We start from the raw sequence: 19384 nt of genomic DNA on the forward strand, positions 1-19384 counted from the left end.
ATTATCATGGTTAAAGTTTTTTTAAGCTTCCGTTTGGTGGACGAGAAAAACCATTTCAAGCTCCTCTCTATGTGCTCATCAATTCATATGTTCATCCATGGTAGGTTGTCTAGTGGATCAAAGATCATATGAATGCTTTGAGTTCTGGAAATACATTGGTTTAGTGAGGGAGATGACATGGAATGGAGGAGGATTGTAAGAACTACTTGCTGGTGCTGTAATACCAGAGGACGAAAATAAACGTATTTTTGCTAGCAAAACTAGATGTGCCTTTGTGTTGTAGCTCCTAGGTTCATTTTGAGGATTGTAAGGACTATGATTTGTTGACAAAGAATCATAGGATCACTGGAGATTTGTTGACATATATTAAGAATCAAAGGATCAGCATGTTCACAAACACACTTATTGTTGTTGTGATTGTAGTAAGATCATGCATCACTGGAGAAGTTAATTGTAGCAGATTCTATTATCAGTTTTGCAGAGAAGACTGCTTTCAAAAATGAAAATTTGAAGCAGTGCTCCCAGTCCCCAGGCTGGGGCTGCAATCTAGACAGGTCATGCCCAATTCAAGCTTGAGCTGTGGTTTAACTTGACCATAATCTCCTGGACATAAGGTCGGGTTTATCATTGGAAGCCATTTGATGTGATAATGTATTCAACACAGGTCATGCCACCGACATGCTGTTGAATGACTTGGTTACTTTTTTGCTGGGTCTGGATAACAGTAGAGACTTGGATGATGTTCAGCGGGCTCATCTTTAAAAACTCCAATTGCAGGGGCTGGATAACAGTAGAGACTTGGATGATGCTTCCTTGCATTAAGTAGACAAGTTACAGTAGCTTAAGTTAAAATAAATGACAATCTTTATCATATAAACCGCTTTAACAATCTTGTCATAAAGATCAAGGATTTCACCCCCATAAAACGCCTGGTTGTGCCATACAATCCTTCAACATTAAAAGAAGAAAAAACACAGAAGCTTAGTGCATATACATGCACATACTGTTTAGCATTGCATTTGTATGTGTTGGATGCGTTTTAAAAGTGCAATTGACATGAAAAAAACATCAAATTGATGTTTTTTTAGTGTTTTTCAATGATTTTGATATGCTGCTATCAAAAAAATTTTAAAAAAATCTGAAAAAAAATTATTTTGATGCATTTTCAACTAAATTACACTTATAAAAAACACATTGCACCATAATATCAAACACGTATAGAATACCATCATGCACCAATTCAAGTTGAATGGCTATACAAGCTTTTTATAATTAAAATAGAGGTTCAACATGAGAGTTTTTACAATTGTATAGCATGAGTAGAAATTTTATGCTCACCACAAAGTAGCTAGTGCAGTCCATGTAGTAAAACCATTATACTACACCTAGTGTTGTCAATAGAAGATAAAACACCTGGACAAGAATATCTGCAAACAACAATTGATTTGAATGGTAAGTGGTATATTTTATTTCTTAAAGGCACCATGAATTCAAAAACTAAGTGAAAATAATTCTCTGTTTTATTTCTTAAAGGCACCATGAATTCAAAAACTACGTAAAAATAATTCTGTGTATCCTAAAAAGAAGAAAAATCTAACAGAAATTGTATGTTTGAAACTTTTAGACGATCTGAATTATGATCATTTCTCCCCTCTTTACCCAAGCTTGATCAGGAAAACATCTTACCTTGGGTTATTCCAACAATGTTTACTCATGCTTCATAAGTCATCTCTACAATGGAGAAACAGCTCAGCTAGCAGTCACTTCCTTGTCCATGACTTTACTCCGATTTCCCCTTTCTGCAGCCTTTCTTTTGAATTGAATTTGACGCACATATTCTGTCACAATGACATGAAATTTAGGAGCAAGCTTACTCGATGAAGAAACATTAAGACCTGCTTTCCTCAGAGCCTGAGTCACATGTTTCTGGGCCTTTTGGACATGGATGGTGCAGAGAGAAGGAGCAGTTGATCTCAGTATTGGCTTTCCACATGTTATTGGTCCAGCCTGAGCACTGGAGTACATAGCCAACCAAGGAAATCTAATGATCAGTGGAAAATCAATTGATTCATAGCATCACTCACAACGCACCATTTTAACATTCATCGTATGATACAGGAAAGCAAAGAAAGCAAATCCAATCGACTGCCCTCAAAATAGTTTTGACATGGTATCATGGAAAGCAGACTGGTGGCAGAAATGATAGCTATCTTAGTTTAAGGCGGGACAAAAAGAAAGCTATAGCTTGGATATCAAGTTTGTTTTTTAAATTTTAGTCTCTTGTTACTTTAGCAAGAAACTTAAAATTGTTCAAGTCTAAAGCATAGATCCATCAACACATGATGTTTGTATTTTCATATTAGATGTTAGCTAGTGCCATCAATCTATTACAAGCTGTAGCTATGATGTCAATGCCCCCACGGACCTTGTAGCAAGACAGTGACATCATGCACAGCAGTAATCACAGAAAACAAGAAAATAGACTTCAAAAAAGATAGGAAAAAGTCACAACTTCACCCAAGACAGTCAAATCGTTTGGTATAATATCCAAGTATAAACATGATTTCTTGGTGAAAGTGCAAACAAGGTTATTCATGCAAGAATCCAATTACTTCTATGGCACTGCTAGAGTTCTTTCTAACCCTGGTTATCAAATCAAATTCAGCCACTAGCTGGACCATCAAATGTCGTCACACAATTTGTTCAAGAATAGAGATAACTCTCCCCTACTCATTTTTTTTTAGCTTATTGCCTAAGGGTATTGCTGTGCATTATCTACCATGATGGCATCTGAAGGCTATTTTCGACTTGTAAGGTCAAAGCATAATGTATACCATGAAACAAAGTTTTATACTTCTAAGTCTGGTCCCATTAAATCCAGAACTAATGTAATAAAAAAAAGAGATACAAATCTAGTATGAAAAAATCACATCTTTCTAGTATTTCAAAGAGTTCCATAATCGTTGCTCGAAGCAAGAAGACAAACAGATACCTCATATCACTTTTTCACACATCAGCAAAATCTGTTCATAATTAAGGATTAAAGTCCCAGCTTAAAATCAAGCAGCATTAGTCATTTTGAACCCCAAAATATCTTGGTCACAAGCAATTCTCAGGTAATTAAATGATATGAATTTACAAATCCTTCATGAATCATGACACTTTTTTTTCCAAATCCCTAAACCAAGTATATATAAACCAATTCCTACACAATCTTAATCAAGCTCATTCAATTTACCTACTCCAAACTTCCTCCATTGGTCCATGGCAAACTAATCTTGCACAAAAATGCAACCACTAAAAAAAATGGCAATCCCAAGCATCCAAGCATAAACAAAACATACCAAAACCCATCTAAAAATTTAAAATTTAACACCACCAAAACAATCTTACAGAAACCAAACAATGAAAACCCCACAAATAAACAAATACCCATCAAAGAAAAAGGTAAAGCAAGATGAAACCTTTTGATAACATAACCACAAGGCTTGTAAAGCTTCTGCTTTGCATCAGAAAGTATATGAAGATGACAAAAACTTGTCAAAGCCATAGCCTTTAACTTACACCCAACAAACAAACACCTATGATTACTCTTCAAATCACTAACATTAGTGTTATTTTCACCAATAACTTCAATATTAGCCCCACTCTCTTCATTCTCCCTCTCTAGAACGCCAATCCCACCACCCTGTTTCTGCTGTTCTTGTTTTTGAAGGGTGTTTTGATGGTCTTCTTTAAAAGGGCTGACACCATATTCCCAATAGTACTCTCTGTACTGAATCTTGAGTTCTTCCATTAATGCCCAGTAATGATCTTTGAAGCATTTTGAGAGTTGTTTTAGCTTGTAAGACCTTCTTTTGAGGAGTTCTTGGCGCGTGATGTGGGTGGCGCGTGACAAAACCTGGTCTTTGAGGGTGGGAGATAGTGGTGATGGATTAGTGGTTGGGTTAGGGTTTTGAGTGATGTTAGGTTGTGGGGTTGTTGTGGTGGTGGTGTTGGGGTTAGAGTGGTGGTTCTTGGGTGGCTTAGAGGAGGAGGGTAGGTGTTTCTTGGTGGCTGCGGTCATGGCTACCTAAAAGGAGAATTTAGAGAGTGGGGAGAGGAGAGAGGGATTTGTTTTCTTGTATTTCACTTTGACTGACTATTCACAGAATGTCTGAATAGAAAATTGACAATCACTGACGACGTGTAGCTTACAATTGGATGACGGTTCTCAAATTTCCCGAAAAGTGCAGAGCCCAAGTGCTGATTAATTTTAGCGAAACTCAAATTAGAGTTAAATTCAACTTTTATTTTTTTGACTTTTAATTTTTATTTTTGTCATTTTATAAAATCTTGAATTGTTCTCAATTTCCATCAACTGCAAATTGTTAAATGTTTAATCTTTATTTTTTTTATTGTTTTATTTTTTAATCATTTTATTAAATTGATTTTTCTTTTCAATTTCACCATTTAATAAAAAAAATATTTTATTTTTTATTTTAATTTTGATCCTCATTTCTTTTATTGTTTTGTTTTGCCCTTTTGTTAGATTAATTTTTCTTTTCAATTTAACCCTTTAATCAAAAATAATTTTTTTATCTTAATTTTGATCTTCATTTTTTTTATAATTTTTATATTTTTTTATGGATCCTTTTTGTATAATTAATTTTTTTTCTAATTTTATTCTTCAACATTTGATTGTTTGAGAATTGAATTTTATAGTTTTTATAGATATTTTACTTTCAACCTAATGACTTAGGGCACAAGTTTGAAAAATGAATGTAAGTTACATCTTTTTTATGTATTTTCTTTTAACCTTTCATTATTCAACATTGTCATATCAACTCAGGTTGAAATATACCTTTTTTTTTTGTTTTTTTTCTACCCGCTTTAATCCTTAAGTATTTAATAGATTAGGAATTTAGCTACATCATTTAAAAAAAAGAAGTTTTTCCCCATGTTATCATGATGTTTTTCTTTAATTTGGTACATCTATTTCGTTCTATTTTTTCTATCATTTAATTAAAATAAATTATTCTATTTGACATAGTCAAGTCTATAACATGAGATGAGATTATAATTCTTCCTCATGCTTAAAAATATATTTGCAACACCTCAACATCAATTCTTACACAAAAAGAAAATCTAACCTTATGATATAGTGTGGGTTCACAACTAGTCATTGACTAAAACATATGGGTCTTTAATTGTAGCACAAACATGGTTTAGGCATACTCATTTTATTGTGGATTCATCTGTTTATATGAATAACGTATTTTTATTTTTTTTATTTTGATTATTAAACTTTTTATTTTTACAATTGTATTCTTTAGAATTATATTATCACGGTATCTTTTTTTGTATTTCTTTTAATTTGCATTATTTCCAGCATGCTTGGTTTTAAAGATATTAAAATTTGAGTCTAGTTCTAATTTTGTAAATTTAAAATTTAATTGTGGTTCAAAATCAAAAATTAAAAGAAACAAAAACCAGATTTAACGAAGAACAAAAATAAATACACCATTCAGATTTTGGCATGGAAAATTTTAGTTTGGTCTTTAAAGTTTTAAATTTTTTGTTATTTAATCCCTATTGTTTTAGAGATTTATGTTTCATGACCAAACTTTATTTTTTTTTATTTTAATCTTGGGATATTGAGAAAAGAAAACAAAAGTTATCACAAAAGTTTTAAGAGAGAGAAAATGATTTGATTATTACATTCTAGAAAAAAAAAAGAATAATAATAATAAAAATAAGATATTTATATTAGTGAATTTGTTTTTTTAATAGGAGTTCAGTATAAATTTTGTTATTCTATTTCTATGAATTTTGATAATTAGAGTTTTATTTATATTATTCACAATTCGATTTTTCATGAACGAACTAAATATATTGAGATCGATTATTATTTTACTCATTATCATCTCAAGCATGACATCATTATTCTATCTTTTATTTTTTTTTCTTTGTAAATTGCAGATTTCTTTACTAAGTTGTAATCTATTTCTTGCATTCGTTTTCTAGTTGGTAAACTCTCAATATTTATAGTTGTCACATCATGAATTTAAAGGGATGTTAAAAAATATATGTTTATTTTGTTTTCTTTATTAAAAATAAAAAATATTTTTAATTTAATCTATATATAATTACTCTATATTTAGATTAAAATATATACTTTTAAAATAAATAAATAAATAAAAATTCTAACCTTCGTATACAAGTTTTTATTTATTTTATATTAATTGAATTGCTTTAACAAGCTCTACCTCTCTCTCTCTCAACTCTGCTCCTGCTCCCTTTTCTTCTCTCGGCCTGCTGCTTTCTCTTCTGCTGTTTTGTGGTGGATCGTGCTCTTTCGCATCGTTTGCAAAGCTGGCGTGCTGTCCACCACACGAGGAGACTATCATCAGCCACCGCCTACCCCCACGCCTTCACTAGAGCACCCCTCGCCAGATGCGCTTCCTGGAAGACCAACAACATGTCCATATGACATCCATGAACGACAGAAGTCCATTTAATTTTTTTCACTGTCATCTGCTTCTCTGACTGTCTGAATCTATCCTTATCCACAACCACACAAGCCGAAGCTCTATCACTCGTCTCCAACACACTTACTCTTCCCCGTCCATCTTCTTTTTTCTGATTTAATCAAACCATTGGATAACATCTTGCTGCTTCTGCTGTTCAGGTTATTAAGTTTGATTAATTTTAGCTCTTTTTTCATACCATTTCTTTTCCAACTCATGTAGTTTGATTCTTCTAAGCAAAAAGAAACATACTGGCTATTAAATTACTGATATGACCAGTTGTAGAATTATTGGGAAAGTAAAAAGAAAAGAACACTTTGATCTTTGGAGTGGTTTAACTTGACTTTGGTTTAGACAGTGAAACACCTGTAATCAATTTTTCTTTTTATCTTAAACTTAGCTTCTTCTTTTTTTCAATTAGTTTAAGTTCCATTTTAATTCAATAATCTGAAAGTTCTTTGTTATGTCTGTATGTAGGGACACAGAAGAAAAAATGGCTGGAGGAAGTGATCCATTTCAGAGTTATTTTGAGAAAGTGGATGGTGGTTTATTGAAGTGCATTTTTTGTGAGAAGACATTGGCTGGAAGTACTTCCACTACAAGGATGAAATATCATCTGGCAAGAGTTGGAGGTGGTGGTGTTAAAATTTGTGAAAAAGTAACTCCAGATGTTCAACGAGCAGCGTTTGATAAGCTTCCTGACAGAATGCGTGGGAGCATGCCAAGTTCAAGCAATAATATAATAGTTACTGCAGATTCAGATCCTGCGCAAGATTTAGAAATGCAACAACAAGGACAATCTCTTTTGGATGATTTTTCATGGATGGATAGCTTGACTTGGGAAGAGATTGTGCTTCCTGAGGAGACCATGGTTCCTAGCATGCATATGCCCGATGCACCTGAGACTGGATTGGGAATAGAGCCAGCAGTTCAAGCATTTGAAACGGATATGAATAACATCACATCTTCATTGACGAGGGATGTTGAGTTAAGCAGTGGTATAGAGAGTCGGGAATTGATGCAGGCTGTTACTGAGAGAGGAAGCTGTTCTAAAATGCCTGTCGATAAGAGTGTGCCAAGTTCAAGCAATAACGAGGGAATTAATGCAGCTTCAACTGCTTTGCGGGGCTTAGAAATGGAACAAGAAGAACAACCTCTTTCGGATGAACGAGGACGGAAGGGTTTTCTGATTGGGGGGGAGACTGAGCTTGTCGAGGAACCTAGAGCTCCTGTCGTTCTTATGCCAGATGAACCCGAGACTAGACAAAGAACAGAGCAAGCACATCAGTCATTTGAAATGAACTTGAATAACATCTCATCCTCATCAATGAGGGATTTTGAGTTAAGAATTGCTAGACTGATCTTGAGACCGGAATTGATGCAGTCTGTTGTTGAGAGACGACCCTCTTCTAAAAGTCCTGTACATAAGAAACGTAGGACAGGAAGATATGTATTGCCGACAACGAAGCTAGTGGTGGGCCAAGCGTTTGAAAGAAATATGAAGGGTGTCTGCTCTTGGTTGTTGAATGATGAGGTCTTATGCATTGGCATTTACGGGATGGGGGGAATTGGAAAGACAACTTTGGCTACGCATATCCACAATCAGCTTCAAGAGAAACCAGACATTTTTCCTCGTGTTTGTTGGATTTCTGTGCCTCAAGAATTTAGCGTTCACGCATTGCAGGATCTCATTGCCGAAGCTTTTGGTTTATATCTTGGGAATAGAAAAGATGTGGTGAACAGAGCCGGGGAGCTATGGACAACATTGAGTGTGACAAAATGTGTTTTAATTATTGATAATTTGTGGAATCATTTTCCTCTTGATAAAGTGGGAATACCTCTTAAAACAGATGGGTGTAAGCTGATTCTTACAACTAGATCATTGGACACATGTCGAAAAATGGATTGCCAAAGGATAATCAAAGTGGAGCCTCTTTCTGAGGATGAGGCTTGGGATTTGTTCATAGACAGATTAGGGCATGGTGTTACACTTTGTCCTGAAATGAAAAAAACGGCAGTGTCTATTGTGAAGAAGTGTTCTGGTTTGCCTCTCGGAATCATGACAATGGCTGGAAGCATGAAGGGAGTGGATGATGTATCTCAGTGGAGAGATGCATTGCGGGAACCAGCAAGTTCAGAAAGTGGAACATGTGACACGGAAACTGATGTATTTCAGATATTGAAATTTAGCTATGTTCAGTTAAAACATAAAGCAATTAAAGATTGCTTCTTATATTGTGCATTGTTTCCAAAAGACAAGAAGATCAGGAGAGAGGACTTGATAGAGTATTTGATTGATGAGGGTATAGTAAAAAAAATGGGGAGTAGGCAAGCGCAATTTGATCGGGGCCATACCATGCTTAATCAACTTGAAAATGCCAGCTTATTAGAAGGTTCCAGGGACGAAGAAAATTACAGATATGTCAAGATGCATGATTTGATTTGGGATATGGCTGTGAAAATAATGAACGAAAGTGGGAGTGATATGGTTCAAGCAGGTGCACAACTAACAGAATTACCCGATGGAAGATGGTGGAGAGATAATCTGTCAAGAGTTTCACTCGTGGAAAATAGAATCGAGAATATTCCAACAGACTTTTCACCAATGTGCCCCCGTCTGTCAACATTATTGTTATGCAGAAACTACAAATTGAATTTGGTTGAGGATTCTTTTTTCCAGCACCTCATCGGACTCAAGGTTCTTGATCTTTCCGACACAGATATAGAGAAGTTGCCGGATTCTATTTGTCATCTGACGAGTCTCACTGCATTGTTGCTGGGATGGTGTGCAAAGCTGAGTTATGTACCATCATTAGCCAAGCTTAAGGCTATGGAGAAGTTGGATCTCAGTTGCACTGGACTTGAAGATTTGCCCGAGGGAATGGAAAGGCTGGAGGATCTCAGGTATCTTAATCTTGATGGAAGTGGGGTGCGTGTTTTACGGTCGGGTATTTTACCCCAACTCTCAAAATTACAGTTCCTCAAGCTTCATCAGAAAGCTGAAGTTGTTCTCTCAATTAGAGGAGATGAAATTTCCAGATTATATCATTTGGAAACTTTGGAATGCAACTTCCGTGATCTAGACGATTTCGGATTTTTCCAATCTGGACGGAGAGTTTCACAAATTGCATGCAAGGTTACTGTAGGACGACCTTCTTTCTCTTCACTTGAAGATCTTAATTATACAAGATCGAAGTCTGGGTTAATTAAAGAGGCTTGGTTTTATGACCTCATGATTGACAATGCAGTTTGTCTGTTCCCGCGCTTCTTTACAAAAGTAGTTATTGTGAGATGTCAAAACATGAGAAGCTTATGTCCATCATATGAAATTAAAGTGCTTAGCGGGCTTGAGATTCTACACCTTGATGGTTTGATGATCTTAGAAACCCTTTTTGAAGCAGAACCTTCAGAGCTACGTACTGCTGGTGTCTTCTACAATCTCAGAGAGATCGTGATACATAAATGTCATAGGATAAAGGTGCTGCTCCCTTGGTTTTTGTCTACACTCCGATTGGAAGTGATTGTAGTCGAAGATTGTTACAACATGCAGGAGATAATGGGAAGTGGTGAAGTTTTGGTACATGGAGAGGAGCATTCCTCTCCATTTGGTAGTTTTGATACGACATTGAGGGTTTTGGTATTGAAGAAATTACCAAATTTGAAAAGCATTTATTCTGGAAGACTTATATGCAATTCTCTCGAAGAAATTACTGTGGGTGATTGCCCGCAGCTAACGAGGATCCCGATCACTATTTTCCGTTCTCTTAAGAAAATTGAAGTAGATCCTGAAAGTTTGTTGAACACAGTTGAGAATGTTTCATGATTTCTAGCCATTTGCTATTATTCCGGGGATGAAATTAGGATTTTATGATTTCTAGGGATTGTTTTGTATTTTGGTATTGGAACCTTTACCTCATAGTAAAGGTATGACGTCATGCTATTTATGTAAGGAGTGATCGGGAGGGTGATAGAAAGTAACATTTCAGAATTTCAGCATCAACTTAACTCGAACATTTCATATTTATCCAGTTGTAAAGCTTAGCTTTCTCTCTTCTCTTCTCTTCTCTTCTCTATTCTATCATTCATTTGGAAGATTTTTCTAATAAAATATTTTTAAAAAAAATTAAAATTTACTTTTTATTTGTGATATTTTTTTCTAACAAAATTTCAAGATGAATATCTTTCAGATAAAAAAAGATAAAAAAACCCCAAGACCATGATCAAATTAATCATTTAGATCACAAATTCTGAGTTCACGCAGTATTAATAACAAAATTAATTTAATAATATAATATAATTGTTTTAATACAAGAGTTTATATAAATTTCTAATTAACTTCTTGAAATTCTCTTCATAGATTCAATAAAAAAGACTTAGAGAAATTGTTGCTAGATGCATTTATGTTTACCTACAAGTCTGAAAACTCAAATGATAGAATACTAAAAAAAAGACTGTAAGATTAGAGATCTTACAGGTACACTTTTTCAACAAAATATTGCTAAAACATTGTTGGTGGGAGATCAAAGGATTAGGCATCACTTATTGTTTTATTTCACTTTCATATGATTGATTTCATTTAATTTTTTATTAAGACAAATTTACTGTTCTCTATACAATGAACTAATTTATTATTATTTTATGATGTTAAACTTGGATGTTTTCTTATTATTTAATATCTTGTAATTGACGTGTTTTAATTTTAAGCAAATAAAAAAATTTAATTTCTTTTAAAACACTAAAATAAACAAGCCTAGGAGTGTTTGTTTTCGTGATTTCATTTGTTTTTCAAGACTTTTAAAATATTTCTAAAATTAGTTTTTATTTAAAAAAGCATCTTAGTGATATTATTTAAGTATTTATCAATTATTTTGATTTACTAATATTAAAAATAAAATTAAAAAATATTGTTTGATTTATTTTCAATTAAAATTATTTAAAAAAGTATCTATAATGCATACCAAACACAAATTAAGAAATGGACTAAGAAATGAACCCGAGACTGACAAAGAATAGAGCAAGCACATCAGTGATTAGTCATTTGTTGAGAGAGGACGCTCTTCTAGAAAGGCCTGTACACAAGTGTTCTTGGACTAGAAGATACGTATTGCTAGTGGGCCAAGCGTTTGAAAGAAATATGAAGATGATGAAGTTTAAAAATTCAAGAATATAAAATAAAAAGGTATTTGATGTTAGGGATATTGGTTTATTAATATGTTAAAAATTTTGGATTTCTTTTAATCTAAAATATTTTAAATTCACCAAGAAGATCTTGGATACCTGCAATAAAATAATTTTAATTGGAAGACTTAAAGATCCTCCGATGATCAAGTTAGTATCTTTTGAGAGAAATAAAATACAAGAATATTCTAAAAATATGCTCTAAAAATATAAATGCAGTAGAAAATTAGAGATCGTGAACCTTTGTTATGAAGCTTTTAATATGTATTTATAACCCACAAATCTTGTTCTTTTATAAAAAGGAGAGCCTGCAGTGTAATTATCTTAATAATATTTAATGAAAGATAAATATTTCTTACCTGATAGGAATATGGTGGGTCTTTGAAAAACTTTTATACACCTAAAAATATGTACGAAGATTAGAGTTTAGGACATTAAATTTAGCTAAGCCTATAGAGACCGAGTTCTTCCCTGAGGTTAGATCCAAGGGAGGTTGGTCATTTTCCCGAACATGTCAAGGGAGGATAGTCATTATCTTGAACGTGACTGACTGTCAAGTCTAAACATGCATGCTAGACCCACGCTACCTTGAGTCTTGCATGCGTGTCAGGTCCAAGCTACCTACTCATAGGCTAAGTGCCTAGGAGAATTGCCTTTTTAATCTAGCTCTACTGAGAGACAACTCAAAGTCCAAAAATTTTAAGAAAAATAAAACAAAACCTACAATAATGCAAGAAATCTGAAACACCCTAAGAAAAATAGCAAAATTGATCCAAACAAGGGCATCCAACCTAATTTTGGAAAATCAATCGGTGTAAAAAGGTACACAATCGCTTTTTGTAGGAAAGTTATCCTTTTAATCACTTGAAAAAATTTTAAGTTTGATTCAACGACTGAATCTCTAGATATCTCATTTTTAAGATATTAACATAGCCTGAAATAATAAAACCTTCGTTTAAGTTTAGGCTTGTCCTACTTATACATAAAAAATCTGTTAAACCATCTAAGTAGAAGATCAAATCCATACATGAATGCTCATAACCTTTTATTTCTAAAAGCCCGGCTGCATTATCCTAACTTGTAATGTGGTGTTGTCGTCTGGCCAACTGATAAATACTCTATTAAAAACGACATATCTTTCTAACATCTGGAGGTACAGATTACAGTTTCACCTCAATTGATAAATACTCTACAAAACCAATCCGAATGAATTAAATGTTTTATGAACAGTTATTGTTTGAGTCGGATTTGAGTATAATTAAAAGAACCGATAATGAATACTATATAATGTGGACATCACGTCAACTTAAAGGTTGTTTGTTAGTCTCATTCTCCACCGTCTCCATCTGTGAACATACTGCTCTCAAGGTCAACTCTACTGCTTTCTCTTTTCTTGGCCTATTGCTTTCTCTTCATCTGTGGATCGTGCTCTTTCTCATCATTTGTAATGTTGGCGTGCTGTCCACAGTAAAGAAGGACAACCTCTTTTGGATGATGGATTGGTGCGGATGGATAGGATGATTGGGGGAGAGATTGTGCTTACTGAGGAGACCATGGTTCCTAGCATACTTATGCCTGATGCACCTGAGACTGGATTGGGAACAGAGCCAGCAGGTCAAGCATTTGAAATGGATATGAATAACATCTCATCTTCCTTGATGAAGGATGTTGAGTTGAGCAGTGGTATAGAGAACATGATATACAAATGTCATAGATTGAAGGTGCTGCTCCCTGCTTGGCTGTTGTCTAGACTCCGATTGGAAGTGATTGGAGTCGAAGAATGTGATGAAATCGAGGAGACAACGGGAACAGATGAAGAGGGGAGAACCCATCAGAGGATAGTTTCTTGCTTTGATACGACTTTGAGGGTTTTGGTATTGAAGAAATTACCAAATTTGAATAGCATTTATTCTGGAAGACTTCTATGTAATTCTCTTGAAGAAATTACTGTGGGTGATTGCCCGCAGCTAACGAGGATCCCGATTTGAAGTAGATCCTGAAAGTAGATCCTGAAAGTTTGTTGAACACAGTTTAACATTTTTGAAGGCCTTGCCTCTTACCCACAAGAAGATGCATTTCACAGCTAGAACCTAGAAGCAGAGCTCTCTGGTGAAATGCCATGACCGGTAAGCAAGCTTCATTGTCTCCTCTCTACTTTTCGTTTTTTATTTTTTTTTTATTTTTGGAGAAACAGAAGATTTCTGCATCAAATTCACCCATCTGTTTCAATATTCATTTCACAGCACCCATTATAGTCATGGTTTCCAATCCTGTTTTGTTGTGATTGGTTCCTCGTGGCTTAAGCAAGATATGGTAATGTGCAAATGGTGACGCTAGATCGATTATCATGGGGCTGAACGTTGACAAGAAGGCATTGTTGGTGGAAGAAAATGAAATTAAGCCCCTCTGTTCAGAATCATTTCTATCTCCGAAGCTATTTGTAGTGGAAGGATTATTAGTGAGACTTGCCTTGTATTTGTGGTCTCTGAAGCTACTTGTAGTGGCTACCTATAAATAGAGACTCGTCTTTTCATGCATCAACTTGCTTAAATAATCCCTATGATAGTCTCTTGTTAATTTGTAGCCAAAATATTACTCTGCTGGAGACAAATACGATAATTAATATGTAGAACATGTAACAGTTATCATGGAAGATGTTCCATCCTCGCTAACTGCTATGATTTCCAAAGAGCGGAAATCTGATAGATAAACACTAAACATAACATCTTTGTATGATGATTATATAGTCCACACCGAAGAAACAAGCCGCAGCTTGAACTCTAAATTAGGAACACAAATCAGATAAAAGTAAGGATTGCAAATTATCATAATGTTTGCAGACTAAATTATCATAACCAAGTCCGAAAGCGCCATTATTCTATCATTTTCCCTGCATGTAAGCAGAGCATTCCACATCATATCACTCAGTATGCATTTTCAACCAAACTGGTTGATTCGGTAGAATCACCTGACAACGATGATGACTCTCCTTCAATGTTTGTTGGCGTCTCATCTACATTGAAGACAGGCTTAGGAGGCAATCGCAAGTTTTCCAAATCTCCTTCAAGCATCTCCACAACATTCTTCATTGTAGGCCGATCCATGGGTTTCATTTGTATACACCACAATCCAACCATAATCATCTTCTTAACGATCTTACTTTCTTCCTCAGTGGCATCGTCTCCGATTTCTATGGCCTTTCCATCAGATACTTGGTCATGAACCCAATATGGCCAGTAGATTTGACTTGAATTTTCTGCCAAAGCATTTAGATTCTTTCTTTTGCCTGCCATTTCCAATAGCAGCATTCCGAAGCTATAGACATCAGCTTTATATGAGACGCGTCCAATGTTTTTGTAGAACAATTCAGGAGCCATGTATCCGATGGTGCCCCTTGCTGCAGTGAGAGATGTGATGCTGCCATTCGTTGGGTACAACCTAGCGAGCCCGAAGTCAGAGACTTTTGGAGTGAAATTTTCGTCGAGGAGAATGTTGTGAGGCTTGATATCAAAATGCAGTATTTGCATGTCACAACCTAAATGGAGATAGTCGATACCACAAGCCACACCAAGGGAAATCTGATGCAGTTTTTGCCAGCTTAAAGAGATTGATCCTTCTTGAGAAAACAAGTGACTATCAAGAGATCCATTAGGCATGAAATCATATACAAGAGCACGTTTTGATCCTTCGGCGCAAAAACCAATTAGCTGCACCACATTAGTATGGTGAATCCTTCCTATGGTAGCAACTTCATTTATGAAATCCTGTCCATTAGCTTTTGATTTTCCCAACAATTTTATTGCTGCAAAACGTCCACTGCGAAGCTTTCCTTTGTAAACTGTACCAAAGCCTCCTTTACCCAATTCGTCCTTGAAACCTCTAGTAATCTTCTTGATATCTGAATAGGAATATCTTACTGGCATCAGGTTATTCTGACTCTGTAGGAATTGTTCAACTGTATCGTATACTGATAAATGTCTCCTTCGCCATTTGTAGATCAAAAATATAATCACACATGGAGTCCCACAAACAACTTTTAGCCCATGAAGTAGTGCTGTGTAGGAAATTTCCAGAACAATCAAGTTTGTTATCTTATTTGTTGTCTCCACTAGAAATTTGTTGCGAAACTAAAGAAATGAAGGAATCTCTTACCAATTGTTGTGAGGAGTTCTGCAGAAAATGGTGAACAAAATTACAATTACTATTCAAGAAACAACAATCCTTATTTCACAAATATGTCGTTTATGTTATAATTAATTTTGAAGTCTACATTTAAAGTGACTTTTAGTTCTCCTAGATGTCTCCTAGATATATACATGTGACTACTTAAATATGTATTTATCTTTTAAATCTCTTGAATTATCCTAAACTAATATAAATATATATTAAAAATATTGTAAGTCTAAGTCCAAGTCTAGTAGGACTTCCTCTCTTAGCAGAGTTTACTATGAGATTCGTTTTTCACCATATTTCTCATATTCCTATTTTTACTCTTCTTATTCAAATATTTTTAACAGTCTAAAGAAACACGTAAGAATACACAAACATGGTGAGATGTAGAAAAAGAATTCGCACCTGCCACTGTGTAGAGTATAATTTGCCTATAGCTTTCATGAAAACCTGTTGAAGCTTTAGGTTAAGAAACGAGTTCTAATGGAATACACAATAGTAAATGCGAAAGAAAATAGAAAAGAGCGCACACAATTTAATAATGTGACTTGAACTAATTAAGCTTTAGGTCAAGTTAAGATGAACCAAACGTTTCACTGTGTCAATCCTGAAATTGCAAAAGACCGATGAATCTGTCCAACTACCTTAAACCACATTATAGTCAGAATTTTTACAATATGAACATGAATGAATCTCATGATCAGTCCACTATAGTAGGATCCACGGGTTATGGATGCACAGAATTTGTACATGAACATCTGGGGACAGTGCAATATTGTGCTAATGCCCAAAAAAATGAAAAATTGAAAAGTAAGCCAGAGAAAATATATGGAACCACCTCAAATCACAAGTTATATACGGTCTTATGAATCAAAGTGATGCAACTTAATCATCAAGTGTTACATACCAATGCATCGACGATGGTCTGCACTGTTGAGGTAGCAACCTCTTCTGCATTTTTCACAGTTTATGTTGTACCATGAAAGCTCAAACCCATTTGCCAGGTCACTGTGTATTTCTTCAAAGGAGTAATTGTCTGTGTAGTTCTTCTTTGGAAGCAAAAATATTTTCTCTATGCTGCACAGTTCCATCAAATCCGAGGCATTCATGCCCCCAAGAGTCACATAATTCGAATGAGTCACAAGAGAAGAGTTGGAATAATTTCCTGATCCATAGTTAAGGCCGTAGGGAGCCGTGTCCACATAAAGAGGAGAATTCACCGTATTTTCACAGCTCATGAAAATCATAGGCTGTGATAGTGTAGGAGGTAACCGGCCCCCCCAATAGTACCCCCGATAGTCCACGAAACCTTCACCCACTCCCGGCGGCAGTACCTGCTTGTAGTTATACCATGTGTACGGATCTCCGTAACTGAAGTTGTCACGTGCCAAAGAATAACGAGGGATGGAGCAGCAATTACCTTGTACACCAGCATCTACCACTCGGATTGTGTAGTTACCGTAGTTGATTGCCTGCACGTAGTATTTACCTGAATACAAATATAATACTGTAGAAATATTGTTCTCGCAACTCAGATTATAATTATTGTTTCCGCAGCTTTGTGGATCAGTGTTTAGTCTGAAAGGGTAGCTTATGTTTTGGATATTGCCGCATGAAGAAGGAGCACAATGAGCAGTGATGTTGCTAGAATGGCAAGTTTGGAAGACTAATAGCTGTAAAAGAAAAGCTATGTAGCAAGGCAAAAGGACGTTCATTCCTCTAAACATGGGGAAGGCTGAAGTGATACACAGTGTATACGCAATTTTGCATAAACTATTCTTCTTTTTTCCCTTTCTTTTTTCTCCAACAAAAACTATTGAATTTCGGAGTGGAAGCTACTGATAATGCAGTGAAAGGTGAAGGAGAACACCCCTACCTGTTCGTCCTTTGAAATGTCAGAGTCATCGGATAGGAATAGTAGCAAAGCAGACAGTGAGTTATTGATCCACCATTCAACACTACTTCACAGACGAAGATAATTTCCCACCTCCTTCGAAATGTCAGAATCATTAACTTTGAAAAGTAAAAAAAAAAAAGTCATCAACTGTCAATACCACAAACAACGACATCCAGCGAGCCTGATATCTTTCTTGGAGCATCTCATCAAAAACCAAAACGCCCAATCCAGTCTAAATCCATGAGATATTCCAAGATATGCTTCCTTCGGTTGTAAGGGAAAGATAGTGAAAATGTTGAAAGTAAACTGATTTCTAGATATTAGTTCAACCGGTCAATTAGTTGAGATAGAGCTACCGGTTAAATAAATTGAAGTGGTATTTCATATAATTCCGGTAATTTCACATAAATTACCAATAATTCTCATCGGTAATAATCACTCAATTTATTCATTTGCTTTATTTTTTTAACATTAATTAAATAAACAACATAAATATTTAAGAAAAACTAATAATTACAAAATAAGGTGACGAATCACCTACCTTCTGCTCGTGATGACCCAGCTCCTCTTGTTTGATAACCAACTCCATACACAACTCCTAAATCAATCAAATGTCATTATATCATTAGTTCATTAATATTTTTCTTACGTGCCGAAACGTAAAGTATGTAATTTTTTTTTTAATTCGTTCTGATAAAAAGTCATTTTCAAACATAACATCATCATTTCACATACAACCACATTGGTTTATTTAATTGATGCTAAAAGAATGAAGCAAATGAATAAATTGAGTGATTAGTACTTCAAATGAGAATTATTAGTAATTTATGTGAAATTACCGGAATTATTGATTGGCTAACAAAAAAGGTTAGTCGAATGCTGGGTAATTCGTATAGAATTACCGGATTGATTTTGGCAACCAAAATGGGTTACCCAAATTTCTTGGGTAATTAAGAGAATTACCCGGTTTATTGGTTAACAAAGAGGTTAATCGGATATGGGGTAATTCATATGGAATTACCATATTGATTGGCTAACAAAAATGGTTAGCTGGATGATGGGTAATTTAGATGGAATTATCGGATTTATTGGTAACCGAGAAAAAATAACCAAATTTATGGGTAATTATATGAAAGTGTTAAAATTATTGGTAATCGAGATGAGTTAGATGGATATTTAAGTTTTGAAAAGATTATGTAAATTAATTGATTGAAGTTAGAAGTATTAAATTTCAAAGGTTAGGAGTAAAATAATTAATATATGACTAAGATATTAAGTAAATTAATTAATGTGGTTATTGTTGAAATACGTACACCACGAGGTGATGCAGATCGTTAGATGGTGGATTTTTCTGTTTATGAATTATCATTTTAAAATGTAATATTTATATGTCTTCATTTTCTTTGAAAACCTTTGTGGTGTAAAAATCAAATAGAAGATGTGTAGTATGTAATGGAGGTATTATATATATGTATAGATGTTAGTATGGCTAAATCATTTTCAAAATGATAAGATAAGTTTATAATATAAAATGTAGAATACATTGGATGTTTTAAGACAATATGACTCTTAATCTTAATATTGTATTCATTTAGTCTAAATGCATATATGTAGTTAGTTAGCATTTATT

The 19384-nt window shown here is 34.6% G+C and overlaps 3 protein-coding genes across 7 annotated transcripts; 1 reads left to right on the forward strand and 2 right to left on the reverse strand.

Moving 5' to 3' along the window:
* Positions 1-339: 339 nt before the first annotated feature.
* Positions 340-4148, reverse strand: LOC18107201 (uncharacterized). 4 transcript variants are annotated; one of them, XM_024589239.2, is made up of 4 exons: positions 3465-4148; positions 1687-2014; positions 1339-1427; positions 340-808 (listed from the first exon to the last, which is right to left on the reverse strand). In XM_024589239.2, exons 1-2 carry the CDS (start codon positions 4064-4066, stop codon positions 1750-1752), a joined length of 867 nt encoding a protein of 288 aa, XP_024445007.2. In that variant the 5' UTR covers positions 4067-4148; the 3' UTR covers positions 340-808; positions 1339-1427; positions 1687-1749. The 4 variants fall into 4 exon arrangements, with proteins under 4 accessions (XP_024445007.2, XP_024445006.2, XP_024445008.2 ...); XM_024589238.2 differs by having other exon boundaries at positions 340-812; XM_024589240.2 differs by lacking the exon at positions 1339-1427 and having other exon boundaries at positions 340-812.
* Positions 4149-6250: 2102 nt separating this feature from the next.
* On the forward strand, positions 6251-10509 carry LOC18106956 (putative disease resistance protein At4g10780). The gene is made up of 2 exons (XM_052448583.1): positions 6251-6670; positions 6987-10509. Exon 2 carries the CDS (start codon positions 7003-7005, stop codon positions 10330-10332), a length of 3330 nt encoding a protein of 1109 aa, XP_052304543.1. The 5' UTR covers positions 6251-6670; positions 6987-7002; the 3' UTR covers positions 10333-10509.
* A 3885-nt stretch (positions 10510-14394) lies between these two features.
* Positions 14395-18072, reverse strand: LOC18106962 (rust resistance kinase Lr10). 2 transcript variants are annotated; one of them, XM_024589230.2, is made up of 5 exons: positions 17734-18072; positions 16765-17329; positions 16263-16307; positions 15840-15857; positions 14395-15741 (listed from the first exon to the last, which is right to left on the reverse strand). In XM_024589230.2, exons 2-5 carry the CDS (start codon positions 17102-17104, stop codon positions 14612-14614), a joined length of 1533 nt encoding a protein of 510 aa, XP_024444998.2. In that variant the 5' UTR covers positions 17105-17329; positions 17734-18072; the 3' UTR covers positions 14395-14611. The 2 variants fall into 2 exon arrangements, with proteins under 2 accessions (XP_024444998.2, XP_024444996.2); XM_024589228.2 differs by lacking the exon at positions 17734-18072 and having other exon boundaries at positions 16765-17727.
* Between the last annotated feature and the right edge of the window lie 1312 nt (positions 18073-19384).

The sequence above is a fragment of the Populus trichocarpa genome, chromosome 17 (genome assembly GCF_000002775.5).
Source record: "Populus trichocarpa isolate Nisqually-1 chromosome 17, P.trichocarpa_v4.1, whole genome shotgun sequence".
Taxonomy (NCBI): domain Eukaryota; kingdom Viridiplantae; phylum Streptophyta; class Magnoliopsida; order Malpighiales; family Salicaceae; genus Populus; species Populus trichocarpa.

Coding starts and splice junctions, on each gene's coding strand:
- LOC18107201 (XM_024589240.2), bottom strand. CDS start 4,066: ATGACCGCAGCCACCAAGAAACACCTACCCTCCTCCTCTAAGCCACCC. Junction 2,015..3,464: donor TGTGGTTATGTTATCAAAAG/GTTTCATCTTGC, acceptor TATGTACTCCAG/TGCTCAGGCTGGACCAATAA.
- LOC18106956 (XM_052448583.1), top strand. CDS start 7,003: ATGGCTGGAGGAAGTGATCCATTTCAGAGTTATTTTGAGAAAGTGGAT.
- LOC18106962 (XM_024589228.2), bottom strand. CDS start 17,584: ATGTTTAGAGGAATGAACGTCCTTTTGCCTTGCTACATAGCTTTTCTT. Junction 16,308..16,764: donor AGACCATCGTCGATGCATTG/GTATGTAACACT, acceptor AAGCTTCAACAG/GTTTTCATGAAAGCTATAGG.